At 41.3% G+C, this 27,975-nt stretch overlaps 1 protein-coding gene across 1 annotated transcript; it reads right to left on the bottom strand.

Annotated features, from left to right (window-relative positions):
- Positions 1-17: 17 nt before the first annotated feature.
- LOC112218503 (NEDD4-binding protein 1) lies at positions 18-27,736 on the bottom strand. The gene is made up of 8 exons (XM_042301492.1): positions 27,201-27,736; positions 24,008-25,533; positions 6,296-6,426; positions 3,678-3,774; positions 2,575-2,682; positions 2,346-2,447; positions 2,035-2,220; positions 18-1,994 (listed from the first exon to the last, which is right to left on the bottom strand). The coding sequence occupies exons 1-8, from the start codon at positions 27,516-27,518 to the stop codon at positions 1,841-1,843; spliced, it is 2,622 nt and encodes an 873-aa protein (XP_042157426.1). The 5' UTR covers positions 27,519-27,736; the 3' UTR covers positions 18-1,840.
- Positions 27,737-27,975: the final 239 nt, after the last annotated feature.

The following is a 27,975-nucleotide window of genomic DNA, read 5'->3' as shown; positions in this document are numbered from 1 at the left end:
GGCAACATACAGAATAAGAAAATTAATTATCGTTTATGACAAAAACATAGCCTTTTTAACTTTACCAGCCTGTGGAGATCATATACACACCCTGTCTTTCAAGTAACTGTGAGATACCCACAAAATGTCTGTACTGGTGATACCACAGCATTTCCCTTCTCATAGAAATCTGAAAATGTTTAAAAAAATAAATATTTTTAAACCAAACATCAGTGACTGACATCCATTGTATTTTGTTGAGAGTAAACAAATGGGGACTTGGAGACATAGACCAAAGTTTTACCTCACTGGTAGAATACACTGACAAACATATCCAAAAATAGTTGAATATTACTATTATACAGGGGTGGGAATTGCCTGGGTCCTCACGATATGATGCTGATACAATATGTCTTGCAATTCTATGCGTATTGCAATTCAATACTGTGATTTTATTGCGATTCCATGGTTCAAACATTGCTCACTATATGGCTGCTGCAGAGAGATGAGAGAGCATGAGAAAACAAGTTTTGATCAGTAATATAAAAGTGCTGAAAACAAATTGTCTCCCTATTTAAAAAGATGGAAAATAAGCTATTAAGGAAAAACACTTGAGTTTTGGTGCAGTTATAGCCAACTAGTGCAAAAATAATATTGCGATATTGTCAAATATCGATATCGATACGATATACCGTGAAATATAATATCCCAATCTGTAACTGTATCGATTTCCCCCCCATCACTACTGTTATACAAAACCGAAGTTATATACAACTGAAGCAAATTAATTTATTCATAATAGACACTCTTCTGTTTGTGGTAATGAGGAAGTGATTCAGTAGCAACTAGCCCCTGACAGCTTAGTGTACAGTGACCTCTGGTGGCCATAGCTGGTGACTGGGGTTTTATCCTATTGACCGACCACGAACTCCAGGTTTGCTATGTGTTACCATTACAAGGTAGTGACTTGCAAAAGAGAATGGCCAGGGTGTGCCAGATCATTGAGTAACATGGGTAAATTGTCTCTTCTGGCATCCGAGTCAGTCTGGGACTCTCCCGAAGATACAATGGTTATGTCCTCAGTGAGTGTAGTGGACATTCAGTACTGGAAGATGAGAGGCAGCCAGACTGACGTGTAGTAGGTAAGAAATGTAATTTACTCATATTTTAGATAAAATATTAATATAAGATATCATTAACCTCAGCACAGGAGTGTGCTAGGACAGGGCACTGGGTCCTCCAGACCCTGCCAACCTGGTACTAAAGCACTGTTTTGTGATTCACTGGAGCAATTAGGCAGATTGAAGTTATATAAAAAAATTTAAAAAACATCTTTATGGGCTGCTGTATTTTTCGTAGATGTTCACATAAAACAATATCTACACGTCACAATTTTCATATTTGCTCAATCAAATATAAACTGTAATTATATTACATCATGAACAAAATAACTTTTTCATCAGCAGTTATAACAGCAATTTCAACACAATTTTGGTTTCACACTTTAAAGACCTAAGTACTCAGAACAAATATGTGCACATCATATGCCAGCTGGACAGTTTCTCCCCACATTCCATGGTTTCACTAGAAAGCAAACTATTTAGAAAGGTCATAGAAGTGCATTTGTGCTAGTGGATATGTTCCATGGACACTGTTGAACTTAAACAAAATGTGGAGAAAATGGAGACTGATGCCTTCCAAACAAATAGCCATCCCCAATAGCAGTGCAGTTGATCATCGTCTTTAATAAAAAACATCTCAGTTTTCCATACATAGGCCTACTCTTGGCGCCATCATTCGACAGACAGACTTTTAAGTGTATCTGTGTGTGAGTGGCTGAGTACTGTATGTGAGCTTGGTTTCATCCCAGCAGAAGGCCTGACAGTGCGTTCAGGTCCCTCATGTAGGGGTTGTCACACAGGATACGGTCAATGCGCTGATTCTGGCCGGGGAAGATATCGTACAGCTTACTTTTGAGCTCTATGGTTTCCGAGGGTGACCGCTGTGGAGGGGGGACGGTGTTGGGGGAGGGGGTGCGACCGCTGGAGAAGGGGTGAGGGTGTAGGGCAAGGGCGATGCCACCCAGGGGGCCCAGAGTGCGGCCATTGGGAGGGTGGCCTCATCAAGGGGGTACCTGAGGGATGGGGGGTAGCTGAGGGGCAGGGAGCAGACTGCATAGCGTGGACATGCTGCGGGGTGGCTTGGGGGTCCGGCCTCAGAAGAGGTGCAACTGGGCTCCGTCTATGAGAGACACATGTTTGGTCAATATTCACACATACATGCCGTGTGTGCATGCATGTACGCACATATTACAGTCAGGACATAGTGTATGAACAATACTATCATCTCCTTTCTTTCACACACACCTGTTGTCCTTCCGTAAGAAAACATCCAGGTGGGGGCCATGTTTCCCCAGGGGGTCATCTGGGATCATAAAGTGGTCCTCCACAAAGGTAAACTGCAAAAGCCTTGAAAAAGGGGACAATCAGTGTTAGGGGAGAAGGCTTCTTAACATAATGTGTCCATGGATGATATATATATAAATGTCTGTGGAGAAATTAGTGCATGTCTGATGATTGGTTAAAAGGCCTTCACCTCTCTTGGATGATCTTCAACCATGCCTGTGATGTATTTACAAAGTCCCGCAGGTTGTCATTGGTGACGATAACCCCTCCTGTCTTCTCTGCCAGATGGAGCAGAAACCTGCAGGGGAGAGAGTGAAAGGACCGAGTCACCTGACAGTGAGTCAGTATGGATGAGGTGGCAGTAGAGAATGTGGGCAAGGCTCCCGAGTGGCAAAGCGGTCTAAGGCATTGCATCTCAGTGCAAGAGGCATCACTACAGTCCCTGGTTCGAATCCAGGCTGTATCACATCCGGCCGTGATAGGGAGTCCCATAGGGCGGCGCACAATTGGTCCAGCATCGTCCGGGTTTGGCCAGGGTAGGTCGTCATTGTAAATAAGAATTTGTTCTGACTTGCCTAGTTAAATAAAGGTTCAATAAAAACATCTAAATAAAAGGTGAGTAAGGACCACCATCATGTTAGCAAAAAAAACATTTACACTTCAATCAGTGTAGATGAAGGAGAGGAGGCAGGTTAAAGAAGGATTTTTAAGCCTCGAGACAATTGACACATGGATTGTGTATGTGAGCACTTCAGAGGGTGAATGTGCAAGACAAAAGATTTAAGTACCTTTGAATAGGGTATGGCGCACCGGTTTGTGTAAAGAACTACAACACTGCTGGGGTTTTCACACTCAACAGTTTCCTGTGTGTATCAAGAATGATCCAACACCCAAAGGACATCCAGCCAACTTAACACAACTGTGGGAAGCATTGGAGTCAATATGGGCCAGCATCCCTGTGGAACGCTTTTGACACCTTGTCGTCCACATGACATGTGACTGGGGACTAAAATAAACTTCATAATAATGTGACAATAATGTGACGCAATGTTCTTTATCGCCAAACATATTGCACAAGTTGACTGCAAGCATTTACTTAAAAACTAGCTACAGATATTAAACTTAACAAAAAATAGTTTTTTTTCTTCTCCAAATACCCCATTATATGGTATACTGCCCGAGCCTAGAAGGTATTCTCAATGTTTTGTACATTGAGGGGGGGGGGACACCGGGTTGAATATACAGAGGGTGGGCAGGCTGTATGACGAGGTGAGATGTGTGACTTAGCAGTACCTGTCATCATGTGAGGAAATCCACTTTCCACAGACCTCTCTGGAAGGAGTGAAGGAGAGCAGACGCAGGTCTTCCAGTTGATTCAGGTAATGTTGTTCTGTTGAGACACGTGGAGGAAATACACACATTTACACCGTGATGACCCGTCATTCAGGGCAGGTGGGGCACAAAAAAAATATATACACTACCGTTCAAAAGTTTGGGGTCACTTAGAAATGCCATGTTTTTTAAAGAAAAACATGTTTTGTCCATTAACCTCTCTAGGGTAGGGGGCAGAATTTGGAATTTGGGATGAAAAGCATGTCCAAATTAAACTGCCTTCTACTCAGGCCCAGAAGATGGATTTTTTGTTTGTTTGTAGTTTTCTATTCAATGCCATTACAGTATCCATTGACTTAGGACTCCATTGACTTAGGCAGTTCCTATGCCTTCCACTAGATGTCAACAGTCTTTAGAAATGGTTTCAGGCTTGTATTCTGAAAAATGAGGGAGTAAGAGCAGTCTGAATGAGTAAGACCCTGCCGTGTCACAGAGCTTTTTCATGCGCACGACCGAAAGAGTGCATTTCTTGTTTACCTTTTATATTGACAACGTTTTTATTTATCCGTTATTTTACCAGGTAAGTTGACTGAGAACACATTCTCATTGCAGCAATGACCTGGGGAATAGTTACAGGGGAGAGGAGGGGGATGAATGAGCCAATTGTAAACTGGGGACTGTTAGGTGACCGTGATGGTTTGATGGCCAGATTGGGAATTTAGCCAGGACACCGGGGTTAACACCCCTACTCTTACGATAAGTGCCATGGGAACTTTAATGACCGCAGAGAGTCAGGACACCCGTTTAACGTCCCATCCGAAAGACGGCACCCTACACAGAGCAGTGTCCCCAATCACTGGCCTGGGGCATTGGGATATTTTTTAGACCAGAGGAAAGAGTGCCTCCTACTGGCCCTCCAACACCACTTCCAGCAGCATCTGGTCTCCCAACCAGGGACTGACCAGGACCAACCCTGCTTAGCTTCAGAAGCAAGCCAACAGTGGTATGCAGGGTGGTATGCTGCTGACGTTAATCTCCGGTTTAAATATGATTGATTATTTAGGCTAAAAACAACCTGAGGATTGAATATAAACATTGTTTGACATGTTTCTATTAACTTTATGGATACAATTTTGATTTTTTTGTCTGCCTGTTGAGCCTGTGGATTACTGAAGAAAAAGCGCAAACAAAACGGAGGTTTTCGGATATAAAGAGACTTTATCGAACAAAAGGAACATTTATTGAATAAATGAATGTCTTCTGAGTGCAAACATATGAAGATCATCAAAGGTAAGTGATTCATTTTCTCTCTATTTCTGACTTGTGCAACTCTTCTACTTGGCTGGTTACAGTTTGTAATGATTTGTCTGCTGGGCTATGTTCTCAAATAATTTTAAGGTATGCTTTTGCCGTAAAGCATTTTTTAAATCTGACACCGTGGTTGGATTCACAAGAAGTTAATCTTTAAACCTATGTAAAATAGTTGTATCTATTCTGAATTTTTATAATGAGTATTTCTGTATTTGAATTTGGCGCTCTGCAATCTCACTGGATGTTGGCCAGGTGGGCTAGCGTCCCACATACCCTAGAGATGTTAAAATAACACAAATTGATCAGAAATACAGTGTAGACATTGTTAATGTTGTAAATGACTACTGTAGCTGGCAACGGCAATTTTTTAATGGAATATCTACAGCGATGGACATTAGACCAGTGGAAATCTGTCCTTTGGTCTGATGAGTTCAAATGTAAGATTTTTGGTTCCAACCGTCGTGTCTTTGTGAGACACAGAATAGGTGAACGGATGATCTCCGCATGTGTGGTTCCCACTGTGAAGCATGGAGTAGGAGGTGTGATGGTGCTTTGCTGGTGACACCGTCTGTGATTTATTTGGAATACAAGGCACACTTAGCCTTGCTGGTTATCACAGTATTCTGCAGAGATACACCATCCCATCTGGTTTGCACTTAGTGGGACTATCATTTATTTTTTTAACAGGACAATGACCCAATACACCTCCAGGCTGTGTAAGGGCTATTTGACCAAGAAGGAGAGTGATGGAGTGCTGCATCAGATGACCTGGCCTCCACACAACCGACCTCAACCCAATTGAGATGGTTTGGGCTGAGTTGGACCACAGAGTGAAGGAAAAGCAGCCAACAAGTGCTCAGCATATGTGGGAATTTCTTCAAGACTGTTGGAAAAACATTCCAGGTGAAGATGGTTGAGAGAATGCCAAGAGTGTGCAAAGCTGTCATCAAGGCTACTTTGAAGAATCTAAAATATATTTTGATTTGTTTAACACTTTTTTGGTTACTACATGATTCATGTGTTATTTCATAGTTTATGTAGAAAATATTAAAAATTTAAACATATCCTTAACAGAGCACACATGGAGCACATTATAACTATTCAAACATGAATCCTCCCAACTATTTTCCAATCGTCTTTCAACTGACCAAAGCCTTGGATGGCTTTCCTACCGGTACATTTCATGTACATTTTTTACCACCCAAAACCAGAAGGATGAGATTTAGCACAGGTTGAGGTGGCCTGTGCTGTGGCGTGTCTGTTCTGACCTGTGGTATAGCGGTCTCTCTTCTGCCTCCACTGAGGCACAAAGACGGTGATCTCCCGGTGGCCCCGACTCCAAAAGGCCTCAACAGCAATGGCTATCCCCCGGCAGGAGAAGAAACGGTGGAGACCGTGCCTAAAGAGGAGCAGGAGGAAGACAGGGAGGAAGGGTTATATAGCAGTGATTAGGTTTAGGACGGCCTTATAACTAATACATCAAGTGATTGTTGTATTTCAGATTGCCAAATTGATGACTGCCTTCAAACGATATTGTCACAAATGCCAAGCGTCGGCTGGAGTGGTGTAAAGCTCGCTGCCATTGTACTCTGGAGCAGTGGAAACGAGTTCTCTGGAGTGATGAATCACGCTTCACCATCTGGCAGTCCAACGGACAAATCTGGGTTTTGTGGATGCCAGGAGAACTCTACCTGCTGGAGGAGGAATAATGGTCCGGGGCTGTTCATGGGTCAGGCTAGGCCCCTTAGTTCCAATGAAGATAAATCTTAACACTACAGCGTACAATGACATTCTAAACGATTCTGTGCTTCCAACTTTGTGGCAACAGTTTGGGGAAGCCAAGACAATTTCCATGTGTACAAAGCAAGGTCTATACAGATATGGTTTGTCGAGATCGGTGTGGAAGAACTTGACTGGCCTGCACAGAGCCCTGACGTCATCCCATCAAACACCTTTGGGATTGGAATTGGAACGCCGACTGCGAGCCAGGCCTATTCACTCCAACATCAGTGCCGACCTCACTAATGCTCTAGTGGCTGAATGGAAGCAAGTCCCTGCAGCAATGTTCTAGCATCTGGTGGAAAGCCTTCCCAGAAGAGTGGAGGCTGTTATAGTAGGAAAGGGGGGATCAACACCGTACTAATGCCCATGATTGTGGAATGAGATTTGAGACAAGCATGTAGTGTATGAGGTAAATCCATTTTAATCACTTTTTGACAGCATCCCTTTTAATTTAAACAAACTTTCAATACACGTTTGCCCATGGAACAATTGGTCAGAAAGTGACATTTTGGACCTGAATGCCAAAACATTCAGGAGATAAAGCTGCTCAAAGTTGACCAATTTGTCATACCCCACTATACCATGAGACATGCATGTCTTCATCACTAGGAAAGATAAACGGTTGAGTGTATCATTTAAAAGCGTACAAACAAGTGTTGTCAAATTACTTGTTTATTTCTTGAGAAGAAAACACATCAATTGTCATTTTTAAACCATTAACATCAATGATCTAAAAATGCGTAAACCCAGATTTTCTTCTTTTTTGCGTACACTACAGTTTAAAGATTTGGGGTCACTTAGAAATGTCCTTGTTTTTGAAATTAAAGCACATGTTATGTCCATTAAAATAACGTCAAATTGATCAGAAATACAGTGTAGACACGGTTAACGTTGTAAATGACTGTTGTAGCTGGAAACGGCTGATTTTTAAAGGAATATCTACATAGGCGTACAGGGGCCCATTATCAGAAACCATCACTCCTGTGTTCCAATGGCACGTTGTGTTGTTTTTTTCCCTCCTTTTATTTTTTTTTTTTAAAGGTGTGGATCAGCTTAATATTGCGGAAAGATTGTTGCTTCCATCAATGTCATTGTTTGTATCATTTCCAATTCCCCATATATATATATTTTTTGTAAATATATATACATACGCATACATATACACATACAGTGGGGAGAACAAGTATTTGATACACTGCCGATTTTGCAGGTTTTCCTACTTACAAAGTATGTAGAGGTCTGTAATTTTTATCATAGGTACACTTCAACTGTGAGACGGAATCTAAAAAAATCCAGAAAATCACATTGTATGATTTTTTAAAGTAAGTAATTTGCATTTTATTGCATGACATAAGTATTTGATCACCTACCAACCAGTAAGAATTCCAGCTCTCACAGACCTGTTAGTGTTTCTTTAAGAAGCCCTCCTGTTCTCCACTCATTACCTGTATTAACTGCACCTGTTTGAACTTGTTACCTGTATAAAAGACACCTGTCCACACACTCAATCAAACAGACTCCAACCTCTCCACAATGGCCAAGACCAGAGAGCTGTGTAAGGACATCAGGGATAAAATTGTAGACCTGCACAAGGCTGGGATGGGCTACAGGACAATAGGCAAGCAGCCTGGTGAGAAGGCAACAACTGTTGGCGCAATTATTAGAAAATGGAAGAAGTTCAAGATGATGGTCAATCACCCTCGGTCTGGGGCTCCATGCAAGATCTCACCTCGTGGGGCATCAATGATCATGAGGAAGGTGAGGGATCAGCCCAGAACTACACGGCAGGACCTGGCCAATGACCTGAAGAGAGCTGGGACCACAGTCTCAAAGAAAACCATTAGTAACACACTACGCCGTCATGGATTAAAATCCTGCAACGCATGCAAGGTCCCCCTGCTCAAGCCAGCGCATGTCCAGGCCCGTCTGAAGTTTGCCAATGACCATCTGGATGATTCAGAGGAGGAATGGGAGAAGGTCATGTGATCTGATGAGACCTTTTTGGTCTAAACTCCACTCGCTGTGTTTGGAGGAAGAAGAAGGATGAGTGCAACCCCAAGAACACCATCCCAACCGTGAAGCATGGAGGTGGAAACATCATTCTTTGGGGATACGTTTCTGCAAAGGGGACAGGATGACCCCACCGTATTGAGGGGATGATGGATGGGGCCATGTATCGTGAGATCTTGGCCAACAACCTCCTTCCCTCAGTAAGAGCATTGAAGATGGGTCGTGGCTGGGTCTTCCAGCATGACAACGACCCGAAACACACAGCCAGGGCAACTAAGGAGTGGCTCCATAAGAAGCATCTCAAGATCCTGGGGTGTCCTAGCCAGTCTCCAGACCTGAACCCAATAGAAAATCTTTGGAGGGAGCTGAAAGTCCGTATTGCCCAGCGTCAGCCCCGAAACCTGAAGGATCTGGAGAAGGTCTGCATGGAGGAGTGGGCCAAAATCCCTGCTGCAGTGTGTGCAAACCTGGTCAAGAACTACAGGAAACGTATGAACTCTGTAATTGCAAACAAAGGTTTCTGTACCAAATATTACGTTCTGCTTTTCTGATGTATCAAATACTTATCTCATGCAATAAAATGCAAATTAATTACTTAAAAATCATACAATGTGATTTTCTGGACTTTTGTTTTAGATTCCGTCTCTCACAGTTGAAGTGTACCTATGATTAAAAAATTACAGACCTCTACATGCTTTGTAAGTAGGAAACACTGCCGATTTTGCAGGTTATCAAATACTTGTTCTCCCCACTGTATATACATGCATATACCTATATAGACATAGATCTTTTTTTTTAAAGAATATACCTTTATTATTCCCCACAAACCCTAACACTCTTCCCCCAATTGGAGTAAACTAATAAACAATAAGACTGAGGCTTCTACCTTCAGTATATACATCTTATACACATTTTACAGTCACAATCTATTTTACAATAATTATATTTTGTTTTTAGTCCTTCCTCTATTTCTGATTTTTTTTTTCTATTTGTAACTGTGCTATTTCAGAAAATTTCTGAACCTATACACATTTTACAGACCCCGTATGTTTTACGTTGGTTATCTTGTTATTAGTCCCACCCTTCACCTCCATTCAACCCCTCCCATCTAACTCTCAACACCATCCATTTTGGATTTCTATTTGCCATATATTTTTCAACTGTGCTGTGATGCTTGACAAAAGTACTGAACCTTTCTATTCTCATAGCTTACACAGATTGTAAATTAAAAATATTTTTCTCTAAAAGAATTATTATATTATAGATTGATTGACTATGGCTTTTCAAATCACCCAGTACTGCTGTCTGCAGCGTTAGTTCTAGGCAAATGTTGCAATTCTTCAGCCATTCCTGGACCTGTGACCAAAACGAGCTACATATGGACAATACCAAAATAAATGATCTAATGACTCTGCCTCCTCACAGCAAAATCTGCAGAGCTGGGAAGATTGTATCCCCCCATATATATAACATTCTATTGGTTGCAAGAATTTTGTATAGTAATTTAAATTGAAAAATGTGAAGTTTTGAATCCAGCGTTGTTTTGCGTATCAATTCATAGACCATGTGCCATGGAATGGGTACATGGAAAATCTCTTCCCAATTATTTTGCAATTTATATGGCACAGCTGTCACTTTTTTGGTCCTTAAATGAAATTGGTATATTTTATTTATTTATTACACTTTTCTTTAATCATTTATGTTCTTTAATACAGGGCTGACATACAAGTTCTTACTTTTTCCCCCTTCTACTTGCCTCTCATTTTTGTGGTAATGCAGCAATTAGTTGGTTGTAATTTTGGGTAGAGCAGACATTTCCATATTTCTGTGTTAGCTGCATGTGTGACATAACTCCACCAGTCTTATTTATGATATCATTCACAAAAAAATACATTTTTTAAACATTTCTTCGAAAAATACATTTAAAAAAAAATCAATTAGTATATTTGAGTTTAACCACAATATTTGTTGTATTATTTGTTCTGGCGTTTCAGGTGGATTAAACTGAAATTGCAACCAACTTCCTAGGGCTTGTTTTAAAAAAAACGATATTGTGGAGATTATTTCCTTTTCAAACAACCAAAAGTGAGCAGGTGTAATCTGAATAAAAGGGAAAAGGTCATTCTTGAACATAGGATGAGACATTCCTACCAATTTACTAGAGAACCAGTTTGGATTTAAGTATAACTTTAGTACAACTTAATAATTTCTGCCCTCCAAATTCATATTCGTTATATCCAATATATATCGGCTTGTCATTCCAAATAAAATTGAATATTTTTTGTTCATATAATTTAAAAAGCAGGTCACTAGGTGTAGGCAAAACCATAAGCAAATAGGTCAACTGAAGAGTTAATCAGGGTGATTTTCCCACAAATAGACAGATATTTTCCTTTCCATGGTAGCAAGATCTTATCTATTTTTGCTAACTTTCCATAAATATTTATTGGAGTGAGATCATTTCTTTCTTTTGGGATTTGTATAACGAGTATGTCCACATCTCCGTCAGACTATTTAATTGGTAAACTACACGGTAATGTAAAATTAGCATTTTTTCATGCAGAGAGGAAAAAGTATCTAGATCCTCTGAGTCCATGGAGAGATTCTAATTGTGGTTTTAAAAGAAAACATTAATATTCAGCATACAATAGCACCTTCGTTTTTAAGCCACGGATTTCTAACCCCTTAATATTATTGTTTGATCTAATTTAACAGCTAACATTTCATATGCCGATAGTGGACAACCTTGTTTTACTCTAGATAGTTTAAAACTTTTTGAGATGTAGCCATTATTTATTATTTTACACCTAGGGTTACTAGACATAACTTTAATCCATTTTATAAGAGATTTCCCAAAATTGAAATATTCTAGGCATTTATATATAAACTCCAGTCATACTTTATCAAAAGCCTTTTCAAAATCAGCTATGAAAACCATGCCTGGTGTCTCCAATATTTCATAGTAGTCTATTGTTTCCAGTACTTGTCTTATATTATCTACAATGTATCGTCCATGTAAAAAACCTGTCTGATTAGGATGAATAATATCTGACAATACTTTTAAAATTCAATGCACAAAGCATTTTGCTAGGATTTTTGCATCACAACACTGAAGTGTAAGAGGTCTCAAATTTTTTAAACGAACTGGATCTTTATATATACAACTTGGGTCCTGTTCCAGTAATAATGATATCAGATCTTCTTGTTGCATGTCTGATAATCTACCATTTATATAGGACTGGTTAAAACATGCTAATAATGGTCCTCTGAGTATATCAAAAAAATGTTTTGCATACTTCCACTGGTATGCCATCCAGCCCTGGAGTTTTCCCAGCCTTAAAGGCTTTAATTGCATCAAGAAGTTCCTTCTCTGTAATTTGGCCTTCACATGAGTCTTTCTGTACAGATGTTAATTTTACATTATTATTAGGAAAAAATCCATACAATTAGTTTCAGTTAGTGGAGATGGAAGAGACTGAAACGAAAACATTCTTAAAGTACTTTACTTCCTCTTTCAAAATATAATTCGGTGAATCATGCGTGATTCCATCATTTGTAACAAGTTTCAACACATTGCTTTTGTAGCATTTCTATATTCAAACAGAATTTGGCACGTTATGTTAGCTAATCCAAGTGTATCATTGTAAAAGGCTAATTGATCATTAGAAAACCCTTTTGCAATTATTTTAGCACAGATGAAAACGTTTATGCTGATTAAAGAAGCAATAAAACTGGCCTTCTTCAGACTAGTTGAGTATCTGGAGCATCAGCATTTGTGGGTGCCGATTACAGGCTCAAAATGGCCATAAAAAAAAAAACTTTCTTCTGAAACTCGTCAGTCTATTCTTGTTCTGAGAAATGAAGGCTATTCCATGTGAGAAATTTCCAAGAAATTGAAGATCCCGTACAACGCTGTGTACCACTCCCTTCACAGAACAGTGCAAATTGGCTCTAACCAGAATAGAAAGAGGAGTGTGAGGCCCCGGTGCACAACTGAGCAAGAGGACAAGTACATTAGAGTGTCTAGTTTGAGAAACAGACGACTCACAAGTCCTCAACTGGCAGCCGCCAGTTGAGGACTGTCCAGGTGGCTGGTCTCAGATGACCCCACAGGTGAAGAAACCGGATGTGGAGGTCCTGGGTTGGCGCGGTTTCATGTGGTCTGCGGTTGAGAGGCCGGTTGGACGTACTGCCAAATTCTCTAAAACAACATTGGAGGCAGCTTATGGTAGAGAAGTTAACATTCAATTCTCTGACAACAGCTCTGTTGTTCATTCCTGTAGTCAGCATGCCAATTGCATGCTCCCTCAAAACTTGAGACATCTGTGGCATTGTGTTGTGTGACAAAAGTGCACATTTTAGAGTGGCCATTTATTGTCCCCAGCACAAGGTGCACCTGTGTAATTATCATGCTGTTTAATCGGCTTCTTTATATGCCACACCTGTCAGGTGGATGGATTATCTTGGCAATGGAGAAATTCTCACCAACAGGCATGTAAACAAATTTTTGCACCATATTTCAGAGAAATACGCTTTTTGTGTGCATGGAACCTTTCTGGGATCTTTTATTTCAGCTCATGAAACATGGGAACAACACTTTATATGTTGCATTTATATTTAATGTTCAGTATAATTACTAACACAAACCCACCCACGATCGAATGTCCACTTAAATGGTAATGTCTATTCTATTATGTATATTTCTAGCTACAACCTATCAATATGTTTCCTATGGAGGACTGACAGTATGATATAAAACAGATATTCATATTCAAGTCAACTGAATCATTCCATGACATTTCAGAAAGCCATGACACCCACCATTTCAGTTTGTTCTGAATTTTTTTCTGTAGTTAAATCTGCTGTCTATTTTTTTAACAGGGGAAGAAACCCATCAACAGATTCACAGGGAATACATGACATAGTGGGGTTTGTGAATGGCTGTTGTTTTTCCCCCGGGATTCCTCATGTCTTACTCATTGGTCGGAACAAGTTTGGTCCAAATCGGATGTTGGGTACTATATTTATTGAATATTTTGTGAATCCTATAAATAAAGAAATTGCCAATTTAGGTGCAATCAATTAGCTTAATTTCTCAGAGATCAAATTATATTTTGACAAAATATTTTCAGGAAAGCTAGTTGTATATGTTACTAACTACAGAAACTATTTCAGAATAAGTGGACCTCCAACCATCTTTGTGGTACCATTTGAATGTTGAAAATTGTATTCCCATTTTAGTACATTTATCAACCAAAGCATGACATCCACCCTGTATTCAAGAGCATGCTCTGGCTGAACCGATGGCGGGCATAACACAAAACCTTATATCAGGGATGGGCAACTTTAAAACTAATTTCATGCAATTCTACACATTTGCCAGAGGGTGGAGGCAAATGTTTGCAGTTAACGGATGATCAATGGGCCCCTCCCCGGTGGGTAATTCGACCATGCTTACTACAAGTTTAGATAGCTGGCCGCGGGGCCTACAAAAGGGGGTCGCCAGTTGCCAATTCCTGCCTTAGATTATGTAAAATAGAGTCTAAGCTACAACATATGTGAATATGAAAAAAGCTAGATCATTGACATTAAATGGTAAAAAAAAAAAATCTATTTTTATGCAAAACCTTTTTTTCCAGATTATATTTTAAAAAAATGCCAACCCTGTTTGTCAGCTTTTAAATAAAATCAATCTCAACTGGTTTTCTTTTCCAGTGATGAAGATGTGGCTGTCTCATGGTATGGTGGGGTATGCAAAATGGTCAACTTTGAGCACCCGTATCTCTTGAATGTTTTGGCATTCAGGTCCGAAATGTCACTTTCTGAAAGTTGTACAATTATACATCAAATTCTACCCCAAGTTGTTGATCCTTCACAATACATTAATCTAATTACTAGGGATGCGCAATATAATTAGTGAACATATCGGAATCAGACGATATTAGCTAAAAATGCCAACATCGGTATTGGCCAATGTCTAGTTTAACGCCCGTTGTGCAAAACCGATGTCACAGCTGACATGCATACCTATATAACGAAGGTACATGATGTAATCATGGAGGTGTGTTGGGTCATTGTCCTGTTGAAAAACAAATGATAGTCCCCACTAAGCGCAAACCAGATGGGATGGCGCATCGCTGCAGAATGCTGGTTAAGTGTGCCTTGAATACTAAATAAATCACAGACAGTGTCACCAACAAAGCACACCATCACATCTCCTCTATGCTTTACGGTGGGAACCACACATGCGGAGATCATCTGTTCACCTACTCTGCGTCTCACAAAGACACAGCGGTTGGAACAAAAAATCTCAAATTTGGACTCATCAGACCAAAGGATAGATTTCCACCGGTCTAATGTCCATTCGACCATGAAGGCCTGATTCACTCAGTCTCCTCTGAACAGTTGATGTTGAGATGTGTCTGTTACTTGAACTCTGAAGCATTTATTTGGGCTGCGATTTCTGAGGCTGGTAACTTTAATGAACTTATCCTCTACAGCAGAGGTAACTCTGGGTCTTCCTTTCCTTTGGCAGTTTCATCATAGCACTTGATGGTTTTTGAGAGATGTCGTAAATTCCTGAGAATCTCCTCATGGACACACAGTATAGAGAGAGTACATTTTCATAGAGAACAAAGGAATTCCTTCCACCTCACAGAACTTGAGGTACGAACAAATTTCATGTTCCAGAGAAAGTATAAAAGATCGGTGAAGAATCCAGCTACAAACTGGTCCGTTTGTTACAACTTGGGGAAGATCATGGGAGACGGTGTGGCCACATTACCATGACGCTGTTTATATAATAGCCTCAGATATGAGGTTTACATCTAATTGTGGTATAAGATGAATGAGTGAGTATGATACTGTTTACACAATTTTACAATGTGATTTTGGACTGTTTAATGAAGGAAAACTCAAAAAGGAAATTGTAGTTAACTAAATCAGAGGACCGCCCCTGAGCCCAGTTAGGGTCAGGCGTCCTGGGACAGCCCCTTTCTGCAATTCCGAATAAGACCCAACTTTGAGAAATTATCACCAGACCATGTTTTTCTCCATTAGGAGGGGAGAAAGGTTGTAGACAATTGCTGAATCTTTTAACCATACCACGTGGTTAAACTCTTAGACCATCGATACCGACAGAATAAGAACAAGTCTTTAATATAAATTACTAGTCTGCAGCTAGGAATTTGGTATCATTGAACGCGAAGAACAACAACCGCCAAAACATCCATTCTATAACAAATGAATGAATGTCACTCTGAACTTTCCCTTCTAACCAAGACAGAGAGAGAGAGAGAGAGAGAGAGAGAGAGAGAGAGCGAGCGAGGACGAAACTCTCCAACAGAAACAAACTTTTCACCAGCGATCAAGACGACCCACTGAGCGTAAATATATATATTGATTGCAATTGTTCCCGAATGAGTGAGCGTTCATGTGCAAAGGATTAGCATTTCAATTGTTATAATTATCACTCTGTAGTGACTTCTTAGTTGACCCCCACTTCCCCTTTTGTCTAACAAGCCACCATGCCGGTTTTAATGTGATATTTCAGTTTTGTGCAAAAATCTGCTTTTGCTTTTTGGGGTATTGTGTGTAGATTGATAGGGGGGGAAAACAAGTTAATCAATTTTAGAAAAGACTGTAAAGTAACAAAATATGGAAAAAGTCAAGGGGTTTGAATACTTTCCGAATGCAATGTTTATCTAAAAATAAGATTGACATAGGGTTAGTTTACATTACTTGGAGTCCAAGTAAAAATAGTGAGAGTGCTGAACAATATGGGCAGAGACCGTTTTAAGTAGAAACCATAACAGGCCTTGCAAACAAACTTCCAGAAAGCATGACAAACACATACACACAAAAGCTCAAAACACACAAATCTCAATTTTTGTGAGGCAATACAAAGTCACTGGGAAGTTCCCTCTTAAAGAGAAAGTGAGTTCAAACAGGATGCGCAACTAACCCCAGTACCATTGACGTGGATAGTAAAATCACCTTGAAATATGCAAAAAAAATTTAAAAAACACAAAATAAATTCCCCCTTGTAGTTTTCTAAAATAAAACCCCCATACTTGTTCATACTTCCAGTAATGACTTCAGTAGACAGAATAAAATTGCTTAGGGCAAGAAGGAACAAACAGGAAAACTGACAAAAGTGAAGAAAGAGAGTTTATATTAGGCCATTTCGAAGTAAAAGGACCCATGATCACCAATGTGACGTTCATAGGAGCATATCCAATTGGGTGTCAAATAAAAGCTAAGAGTCTATATTTCTGAGAAATTTCAGCATAGATACATTTTTCAACCATCTTGCATTGTAAAAATGAGGAATAAGCTAAGGCTTTGATTTCTGGTCAAACAGATGGGAAAGGGGTCTACCAGAAAAAGCCTTAAAGTATTAGAAATATATCAAAACACAATAATGTTGATGTAAAGACCCCTGCCAACTAATATCAACACATACTTAGTTTTGGAGAAAAATGTCTGCCTTCTGTACATTTAAGAAACATTGCCTTGCGATTTGAAATTCCATTACCCAAACCCCACATATCTTTAAGATATTTTCTCATTTCTCTCCCTCAAGACGAGACAGGATAATAAAAGTTCACATAAGTAACAAGGTAGGCCTATCAATTAGTTAGTGTTTTTACTGGTATAATTTTGTTTATGCAAGTGATTAGAACTCAGAATTCTGTTACCAAATCGTTAACAGATTTTCAGCAATTGAATTGGCTACAATGGGAAATCAAAGTAGTCACAAACCACAGTTGGTTTCACAACTACAGTACAGTAAAGGAGTATAGTTCATTATAAACTGGGTGGTTTGAGCCCTGAATGCTGATTGGCTGACAGAGGTGGTATATCAAACCGTATACCACAGGTATGACAAATAATGTATTTTTACTGCTCTAATTATATTGGTAATCATTAAGGCACCTCTCTGGGGTTTGTGATATATGGCCAATACACCAAGGCTAAGTGCTGTTTCCAGGCACTCTGCATTGCATCGTGCATAAGAACAGCCCTTAGCCGTGGTATATTGACCATATACCACACCCCCCGGGCCATATTGCTTAATTATGGTGTGGAATTCCCATTGTTAGAGTCTATCCTGCCTATGATATACTAAATATACACATGACCACATTCATAAAAAGTGCCATCGTTTACGTTGTCACCTAGCAACGCACTACTACTTTTACAGATCCACTGTCTCATCTGCCCAGCCATGCAACTTATAAACTTGATCTCCACTGTAAAAAGTATCTAGACATTATCTTCGACATTTGCAACATTGTTGCAATATTGAAATTCGATCTCCACCGTGTCCCATAATAATAAACGTGTCAGGAGTCGAGACAGGCAGCTTTTTTCTCAGCCAGTCGAAATCATGAAACAGCATAATTTTCTATGGATATATACAAAGAAATGTCAATAGAAAACAGGTGAACCTAAACTAAATGCAGCTTTCCAGCTTCAATCTGAAGTGATTGTGTTAGCTATGTAGTTGGCTAGCTAGCAAAGGGGCTAGGACAGCGTTTCCTAAACTCGGTCCTCGGGATCCCAAGGGGTGCATGTTTTGGGTTTTGCCCTAGAATTATACAGCTGATTCAAATAATCAACTAATCGTCAAGCTGTGATAATTTGAATCAGCTGTGTAAAACCAAAACGTGCACCCCTTGGGGTCCCGAGGACTGAGTTTGGGAAACGCTGGGCTAGGAACATACAAAGAAGGAACTGCCAGATGTGTCATAATAGCACGGGAGTAAAGGCGCATTGGTAGCCACGTTTGAAATGAATACATTGAATACATGGAGGAGGGTGGGAGAAAAAAAATGATTGCATTAAAACACGATTTAAATGTTTTTTCAGAAGGGCTGTAGTCACCATTAAACATATCTCATGGTAGTGGTATAGCTTGGTTAGCGTGCACTGCGCCCGGCCCGCCACAAGAGTCGCTGGTGCGTGATGAGACAAGGATATCCCTACTGGCCAAACCCTCCCTAACCTGGACGACGCTAGGCCAATTGTGCATTGCCCCACGTACCTCCCGGTCGCGGCCGGCTGCGACAGAGCCTGGGCGCGAACCCAGAGTCTCTGGTGGCACAGGTATAGCTTTTTAAAAATAGTTTTCACGGGTCCATTATTTTCCCATTTACGTCTTATAGCAACCCTATATTCTTGGCAGCCCTGGAGTGAAGTGGAGGAATGGCAGAGTAGACCATCAATATGACCCTAAATATTTATTTAGATGTGCAACTAAGAGGACCAGTGCTTCTATAGCAAGAAAAAAAAAACATACATCTGTGCCATTTGGGAGTGATGTTGTTAGACTACATTGTTATTTCCACTTCAGAGTGCGCAAGTGATACATTGTATAATTTCACTTTACCTTGAAAACCACAAGTTCTTTCAAGTTTCGCACTGTATGTTCTGAAGGTTTGCATAAAAGTGTATAGATTATTTCATATCACTGGAGTAGCCTATAGGCCTACTATTTCATTTTTTTCACGGCATCTAAACTGATTGGATCCCCCTCACCTACTGAACAAAAGCAATATACAGTGCAATGCCCAACACATGATCTCCAGCCCAGACCACCCACACCACCACTGCTTTGATCTCCCATCAGGTCAGAGAAATCAGACAATTACATTTCCTCCCAGGTGCTATCACTATAGAGTAACACAGTATGTTATAGTGTTTTTTACTATAATACTGTAGCGGTCAAACAGGGAAATGTTTTTCCATGGGGATTTTTAAAATAACGGTTGTCTTACTGGCATGACGTTTTAATAACCTTGTAAATCTCTCCTGGACAGGCAGACTTTTTTTTTTTTTTTGGGGGGGGGTAGCCCATTTTCTCCCCTTATTTTGTGATATCCAATTGTAATACAATCTCATCACTGCAACTCCCCAACGGGCTCGGGAGAGGCGAAGGTCGAGTCATGCATCCTCCGAAACATGAGCCCCCACTTACGCGCTTCTTGACACCCACTTTAACACCCACTTCTGAACACAATTGACAACTGAAGTCAGCCTGCAGAAGTCCAGACCACCACAAGGAGTCACTAGAGCGTGATGAGCCAAGTAAAGCCCCCCCCCCGGCCAAACCCTCCCCTAACCCGGACAACACTGGGCCAATTGAAGTGACGCCTCAAGCACTGCGATGCCGTGCCTTAGACCACTGCACTACTCAGGAGGCCTTGACAAGGTGACTTTTATCAATATATTTGCCTGTACTTACCCCCCAAAATAAAATGCTAATTATTAGCTGAACGTCTACTTTAATTTCTAATTAGCATTTTTAAATCTGAGAATAAATAGAGCCCAATATATTAAAAGTCACCTTGTCTGAGATTCACACAGTTATCAAAACATCACGCCAGGGTACACAAAACACAGCCCTCATTTTAAGTGTTTTTAAAATCCCCTATGGGAAAAATGAATGGTGGAAAAAACAGTTGGAATCATTTCCCTGTTTGGCCGCAAGGTTTTATGGGTTTTATGACATGTCCACTGTGGGGTTCTATTATGAACAACTCCCCATATGGGCAGGTATGGGGTGGGGTCAGATGGGAGGGTATCTGCTGGGTTTTCTATGTTTTGTTGAGGCCTATGTGATGTGTGAGAAGTGCTAAGATTTCCTCTTGTAGAACAAACGTGAATCTGAATCGGAATTGTTTTGTCTTTTCCATCATATGACCTTCATGATTCAAATGCATTGATATAGTTTCATTCAATCAATGAATCAGTTTAATGCTGGTGTAATTTTCTCTGAGTGATAGCTCATAAAATGTTGAGAACTTGTACGATAAGATTGATTGGCTTCTTTCTCTCTGTGATACGTTTCACACCTTCCCAATCCAGCCCTAAATACACATTTGAGTTCTCTGTATGTTCCTAGGCAAGGGGTAGGGGGGGCCTCCATAGCAGCTTTTTTTTGCCATAGGAACCTGCAACCAATGCTTGGGTAGTTTTGCTTTACATGGCAGTCAATACGAATAGAATTAACGACTAGAGAACGCCTAAAATTGCATTTGACAACCAGGGTTACGATTAGAGGTCGACCGATTAATCGGAATGGCCGATTTAATTAGGGCCGATTTCAAGTTTTCATAACAATCGGTAATCGTTATTTTTGGGTGCCGATTTTTTTAGATATTTTTTTATACCTTTATTTAACTAGGCAAGTCAGTTAAGAACACATTCTCATTTTCAATGACGGCCTAGGAACGGTGGGTTAACTGCCTTATTCAGGGGCAGAACGACAGATTTTCACCGTGTCAGCTCGGGGGATCCAATCTTGCCAACTTACAGTTAACTAGTCGAACGCTATAACCACCTGCCTCTCATTGCACTCCACGAGGAGCCTGCTTGTTACGCGAATGCAGTAGAAGTCAAGGTAAGTTGCTAACTTGCATTAAACTTATCTTATAAAAAATAATCAATCAATCATAATCACTAGTTATAACTACACATGGTTGATGATATTACTAGTTTATCTAGCGTGTCCTGCGTTGCATATAATCGATGCAACGCCGGGGGAAGATTTAACAAAAGCGCATTTGCAAAAAAAGCACAATCGTTGGACGACTGTACTTAACCATAAACACCTTTCTTAAAATCAATACACAGAAGTATATCTTTTTAAACCTGCATATTTAGCTAAAATAAATCCAGGTTAGCAGGCAATATTAACCAGGTGAAATTGTGTCACTTCTCTTGCGTTCATTGCACGCAGAGTCAGGGTATATGCAACAGTTTGGACAGCCTGGCTCATTGCGAACTAATTTGCCAGAATTTTACGTAATTTTTTACATTTATTTTATTTCACCTTTATTTAACCAGGTAGGCTAGTTGAGAACAAGTTCTCATTTGCAACTGCGACCTGGCCAAGATAAAGCATAGCAGTGTGAACAGACAACACAGAGTTACACATGGAGTAAACAATTAACAAGTCAATAACACAGTAGAAAAAAAGAGTCTATATACATTGTGTGCAAAAGGCATGAGGAGGTAGGCGAATAATTCCAATTTTGCACATTAACACTGGAGTGATAAATGATCAGATGGTCATGTACAGGTAGAGATATTGGTGTGTAAAAGAGCAGAAAAGTAAATAAATAAAAACAGTATGGGGATGAGGTAGGTAAAATTGGGTGGGCTATTTACCGATAGACTATGTACAGCTGCAGCGATCGGTTAGCTGCTCAGATAGCAGATGTTTGAAATTGGTGAGGGAGATAAAAGTCTCCAACTTCAGCGATTTTTGCAATTCGTTCCAGTCACAGGCAGGTTGAAGGTTGTGCAATGTAACAAGAATATTTAGACTTAGGGATGCTACCCGTTAGATAAAATACCGAACGGTTCCGTATTTCACTGAAATAATAAACGTTTTGTTTTCGAAATGATCGTTTCCGGATTCGACCATATTAATGACCAAAGGCTCGTATTTCTGTGTGTTATTATGTTATAATTAAGTCTATGATTTGATAGAGCAGTCTGACTGAGCGATGGTAGGCAGCAGCAGGCTCGTAAGCATTCATTCAAAAAGCACTTTGTGCATTTTGCCAGAGGCTCTTCGCAAGCACAGCGCTGTTTATGACTTCAAGCCTATTAGCCTAATGGCTGGTGTAACCGATGTGAAATGGCTAGCTAGTTAGCGGGGTACGCGCTAATAGTGTTTCAAACATCACTCGCTCTGAGACTTGGAGTAGTTTTTCCCCTTGCTCTGCAAAGGCCGTGGCTTTTGTGGAGTGATGGGTAACGCTGCTTCGAGTGTGGCTGTTGTCGATGTGTTCCTGGTTCGAGCCCAGGTAGGGGCGAGGAGAGGGACGGAAGCTATACTGTTACACTGGCAATACTAAAGTGCCTATAAGAACATCCAATAGTCAAAGGTATATGAAATACAAATGGTATAGAGAGAAATAGTCCTTTAAATACTATATTAACCACAACCTTAAAACCTCTTACCTGGGAATATTGAAATCTCATGTTAAAAGGAACCATCAACTTTTATATGTTCTCATGTTCTGAGCAAGGAACTCAAACGTTAGCTTTTTTACATGGCACATATTTCACTTTTACTTCTCTAAAACTTTGTTTTTGCATTATTTAAACCAAATTGAACATGTTTCATTATTTATTTGAGGCTAAATGGATTTTTATTGATGTATTATATTAAGTTAAAATAAGTGTTAATTCAGTATTGTTGTAATTGTCACTATTACAAATACATGACTGAATTTTTTTTTTTTAATTAAATCGCCCGATTGATCGGTAACGGCCTTTTTTGGTCCTCCAATAATCGGTATTGAAAAATCATAATCGGTCAACCTCTAGTTAGGATATGGCCACGTCACAGCCATGATAACAATGTCATAGCACATGGCCTCATGTATTATTAAGTACAGTACAGCACAGTAAAATAATATCAGCGTATTGTTCAGTACAGTACTGTAGAGATCAGTCAGTAAAGAAAAGTAGAGTATAGTTCAGTACACAGTAAAGCACACTAGAGTTGCGTACACTAATTACTGTATTGTACTGTAATCTACATTATTGTATATACTCCACTGTACTGTTCTGTACGGTACTCTACTGAGCTGTACTTTGATGTCCAAAGTTGTGAAACATAGATGTCTTGATTTGTTCAGATTTGGTCTGGACCAACCAAATTTGGTCTTATTTAGGGGCAGAGCTCATTAAATAAATGTGTTTTTGTAAAATGTTCAGTGTAAATTGTTCAAAGTAGTCATTGTGCAGAGAGTTGTATGGTTGGTTAAACTTTGAAACCAATGGTTTTTGCATATATTTTAAGTGAAACATTTCAGTCTCAGCGCAATTCCGTTACTGTGGAATTGCCCATTACTATTACTTATTTCATAGTCAGAGAAAGATTTTCCCATCTGGAAAGCCACTTAGACGCCCCCCCACTGCAGCCATGTGCTAGGCCTATCTACTCATATATATACACACACATACATTTACAGTGGGTTACTGGAAGAGCTCTCAGCTATGAGCATTTATAATGTTACCCATGAGAAAGTCCTGACTGAGGGTTACACTCTTGCTTTCACTCACACACCAGAGCTCACATAGGCCTACACACAGGTGGTCCAGACAAAGTCTTATCTGATGATGACAAAATGTGTGTGGGTACAGTAAGAGGGGGGATTACTCACGCCATGGCCACGTTGCTGCCGTCGATGATGATGTGGCGGAGGTCAGGGTGTCCAGGCTCGTTCTGTAGGGTCAGGGTGTAGGGGGTTCTTAGGGACTCATGGAAGCGGGTCGTGGCAGTCAGGGGTGGTGGAGGGGGCTCTGTGCGGGGTGGAGGGACCCTGGCTGACAGGGTCTGGTAGGAGCAGCCTGGCCTTGTACCGGCTGGCTGGGTCGGACACTGTGGTGTGCTCCGCAGTACTGTCACACTCTCCACATGTACCGGCCCCATGGTCTGAGCCCCTCCCCGGGAAAAGTAGTCCATCCTGGACCCCGATGGAGGATCCAGCTGCTCTGCCGTCCTGGCCTTAACGCCAGTTATAGTGTCGGAACTGTCCTCGTCATCATCAATGGTGATGATATTGTAAGCAGCCCCCTGACCAGTGCTGCTCCTCTTTAGTGTCACTGTCTGCAGCATGCTGCTACACTGTCCCCTCTGTCCCACAGCATTGCTGCTGAGTGGCTTAATGTTCTCCTTGGACTTCACATCCAGGGCTCTGTTTGGTATTCTATCTGGCCCTCTGTCCTTATCCCTGGAGAAAGTAGTGGAGGAGGAAGATGAAGACTCTGGGTTGTGGGTTGAGGACGCCCCACCTCGCTGCCCCTCTGTTCTCTGGCTCTCCTCCACAATGCGCTCCAGCAGCAGGAAGGTGTCCTCTGTCTGGCCCGTCTCCCTCACCACCCTCTCCACCACCTCCTGCTGGTAGCCCATGGTCCTGAAGAAGTTCACCAGGCACCGCAGGTTGGTCTCAGGGGCCACAGCTTCCCGGTCATCCGCACTATCAGTGGAGTCCAGCACCATAAGCCCCATGTTGGCCTTGGAGGGAGTCTTAGCTCGGCTGTCACTGGTTACAGTGTGGCGCTCTTTCTCAATCGACTCACCCCTCCTCTCTAGGGAGAACTGCCTCTTGGTGTCCCTCAGCTCGCTCTCTGACGACCGCCGCTTGTGGGAGGGTCGGATGCCATTCAGCAACCCCGCTTCGGCCCCGGCTGGAGCCCCAGCCGCCTTCTCCTCAAAGCTGGTGTCCACGATGCGGTTGGAGAGGTCAGTGACAGGGGTGCTGCTTTGGGAGCGATCCTGGTCCACGTCTATAACCCCAGCAGGCTGAGTGGGGCTCTGGGCAAGAACTAGCAGCTCCTCCTTAAGGGCACTGGGTAGCAAGAGCAGCTCCATGGCGTACTTATCGTCTCGCTCCTCCACAAACGTCTTGAAGGTGCGTTTGACGGTCTGCTCCCTGTCTCCGGGCAGGCTCCGCTTCTCTTGGAAGAGAGCAACAAACTGCTGCACACGGCTCTGTGCCATGACGACAGACTCAACGCAGCCCAGCAGGCGCAATCGCCCTGGCTCCAGCACCACAACCTCAGCGCTGGTGTCCCGCAGCAGCCTATCCAGGAACAAACCCCGGACACCGGCAAAGATGCAGTGGATGTCCACAGGGTAGCGCTCCACCTGCTGCAGCTCTGGGTCACAGAGACCTTTCAGGTACTCCTGCAACAACACAGAGTCAACACCAGTTAGAGAAGTAGACATGCCAACAACATAAAATTATTTGTCCAACATCAACTTACACAGGTGTAGGCAACACACCTAGTTCATAAAGTACCATGGATGGGGATCTAGACTACATCAGTGTCAGTGTCTCCTGACCCCTCCTGTCTCAGCCTCCAGTATTTATGCTGCAGTAGTTTGTGTCGGGGGGCTAGGGTGAGTTTGTTATATCTGGAGTACTTCTCCTGTCCTATCCGGTGTCCTGTGTGAATTTAAGTATGCTCTCTCTTATTCTCTCTTTCTCTCTCTCGGAGGACCTGAGCCCTAGGACCATGCCTCAGGACTACCTGACATGATGACTCCTTGCTGTCCCCAGTCCACCTGGCTGTGCTGCTGCTCCAGTTTCAACTGTTCTGCCTGTGATTATTATTATTTGACCATGCTGGTCATTTATGAACATTTGAACATCTTGGCCATGTTCTGTTATAATCTCCACCCGGCACAGCCAGAAGAGGATTGGCCACCCCACATAGCCTGGTTCCTCTCTAGGTTTCTTCCTAGGTTTTGGCCTGTCTAGGAAGTTTTTCCTAGCCACCGTGCTTCTACACCTGCATTGCTTGCTGTTTGGGGTTTTAGGCTGGGTTTCTGTACAGCACTTTGAAATATCAGCTGATGTACGAAGGGCTATATAAATACATTTGATTTGATTAAATTTCACATGAGAAGGTCCATGTTCAAAGCTTTTTGAAACGGATAATAGGATGCTCAGGGATACCCCCTCTCCGCCTGCCCAAGAGAACGTCACTCATCATCTTCAATGACAACTCGGTCGTCATCACATTGACTGTAAATTGGTAAGATTGAAAAGTGGAAGATGGGAAGTTGTAAGAAATCAACTGAAACCCAACGAGGAAATCTCAACATCAACAGTTTCCTGAAATATTTGATGAATCAGCCTCAAGTTTGAGATGCCCTGGCTGTCACAATACATACGTGTGTCTCCTCTCCATAGAGTGCACATGGTTTCCTGATGACTATGTACACCAGGGAGAAAAATGACGTGGCAAGGCATAAATATGTTGGGGCTTCCGTTTTCTGTGTTCTCAATCGGGTTGAAGGGGATTCCAAGTTTACTGGCACCAATAGTAATATAATATTACCCAATCCGGTGACCTGTACATTGAACTTCATCTGCCCATTGCAAAATGTTGGCAAAGGGAAACTCAAGATACTGAAGTGTAAAATATGTTATGACTGCTGTTTTTAGAGTTGTAGAATAAACAGGAAATCAGTACTGAACTTGAACACAAAAGTGTCATTGACAACCATCATGCAGTCGGGATCTTATGTAATGATGTTGTAAACCTGGCACCCAGATGGACTAGTTTTATAATATGTACTAATATAATCTGTACAGTTAGCTAGAATGAAGATTACACAAAGCCTTATATTATGAAACTCAAACAACTTTTTATATCAGCATTTTTACATTGGTCATATCATACCTATTCCAATCAGGTACCTCTAATTTTATTACCACCACATAACATTTAAGGATGGACCTTTGCTCTACCAACGAAATGTCTTTGCTATTGAACTGCATAACTGACAAAAAATAAATAAACACTTGAAGATCGGGCCTTTCATTAATCACAGTCAATGTTTACCTTTGCCTTCGACACGTCGTCTCTCTTTCCCTTGAGTTTAAGCCATATCTGCCTTGATGCTGTACTACAGTGGGCTCCAGTATGGTCCAAAAGGCCGATAATTGTGAAAGCTACCTGGAAAACCTGTTCTACTTTGCGTTTAGCGCAATTCAGTTCTTCTTGCTTGTTTTCAAGGACCGCAAATTCGTCCACTGTCAGGACCTCTTGCTGTTGTTTGCTCGCTACTGGTGATAGCCTGTTTTCGGGCGGTTCCGAACAGGTTACCTCGGTGACTCGCTTCATATCAAGGAGGGGCCGCGTTGTTGACATTCTGTTCATGAATATCTGTCCCTATTGACAACGGAGAGTTTTAATATTTTAACCATTCGGTGTCATGTCGATCTTTACCCTCATTCCTGGTTTCATGTGATCTATATTCCTCTTCCCTGCGGTGATATATTACCTAGAGTAATCCTATTTTAAAACAACTTTTTACACGACAATCCCAACGCATCCGGAAAGTCCCAGTGATGATGTCATCAAAAGAAGACAATGTGTACTACGAACGTACGGAAATGAAGATGGCGGAGGCGGATGTTTTGTTTGAAACTGATGGCGGGTCGAGTGGAGTAGACTGTTAAGAGTGAAAAGGAATGGACTGCAGTGGCGAACAAAAGGGGAAATAAGAGAAGTGGTTTTTGAATATGTAAAGCCAAGCCTTGCTCTGACTCTTTCTTTTAGTTGGAGCGAGGGTGGCGTTATCTGGATAAGGTTGCGTCAGTGAGGATAACAAGAA

The sequence above is a fragment of the Oncorhynchus tshawytscha genome, linkage group LG19 (assembly GCF_018296145.1).
Source record: "Oncorhynchus tshawytscha isolate Ot180627B linkage group LG19, Otsh_v2.0, whole genome shotgun sequence".
In the NCBI taxonomy this organism is placed as follows: Eukaryota; Metazoa; Chordata; class Actinopteri; order Salmoniformes; family Salmonidae; genus Oncorhynchus; species Oncorhynchus tshawytscha.
The sequence above is the reverse complement of the archived record's forward strand: the minus strand, read 5'-3'. Positions and strand labels throughout refer to the sequence as shown.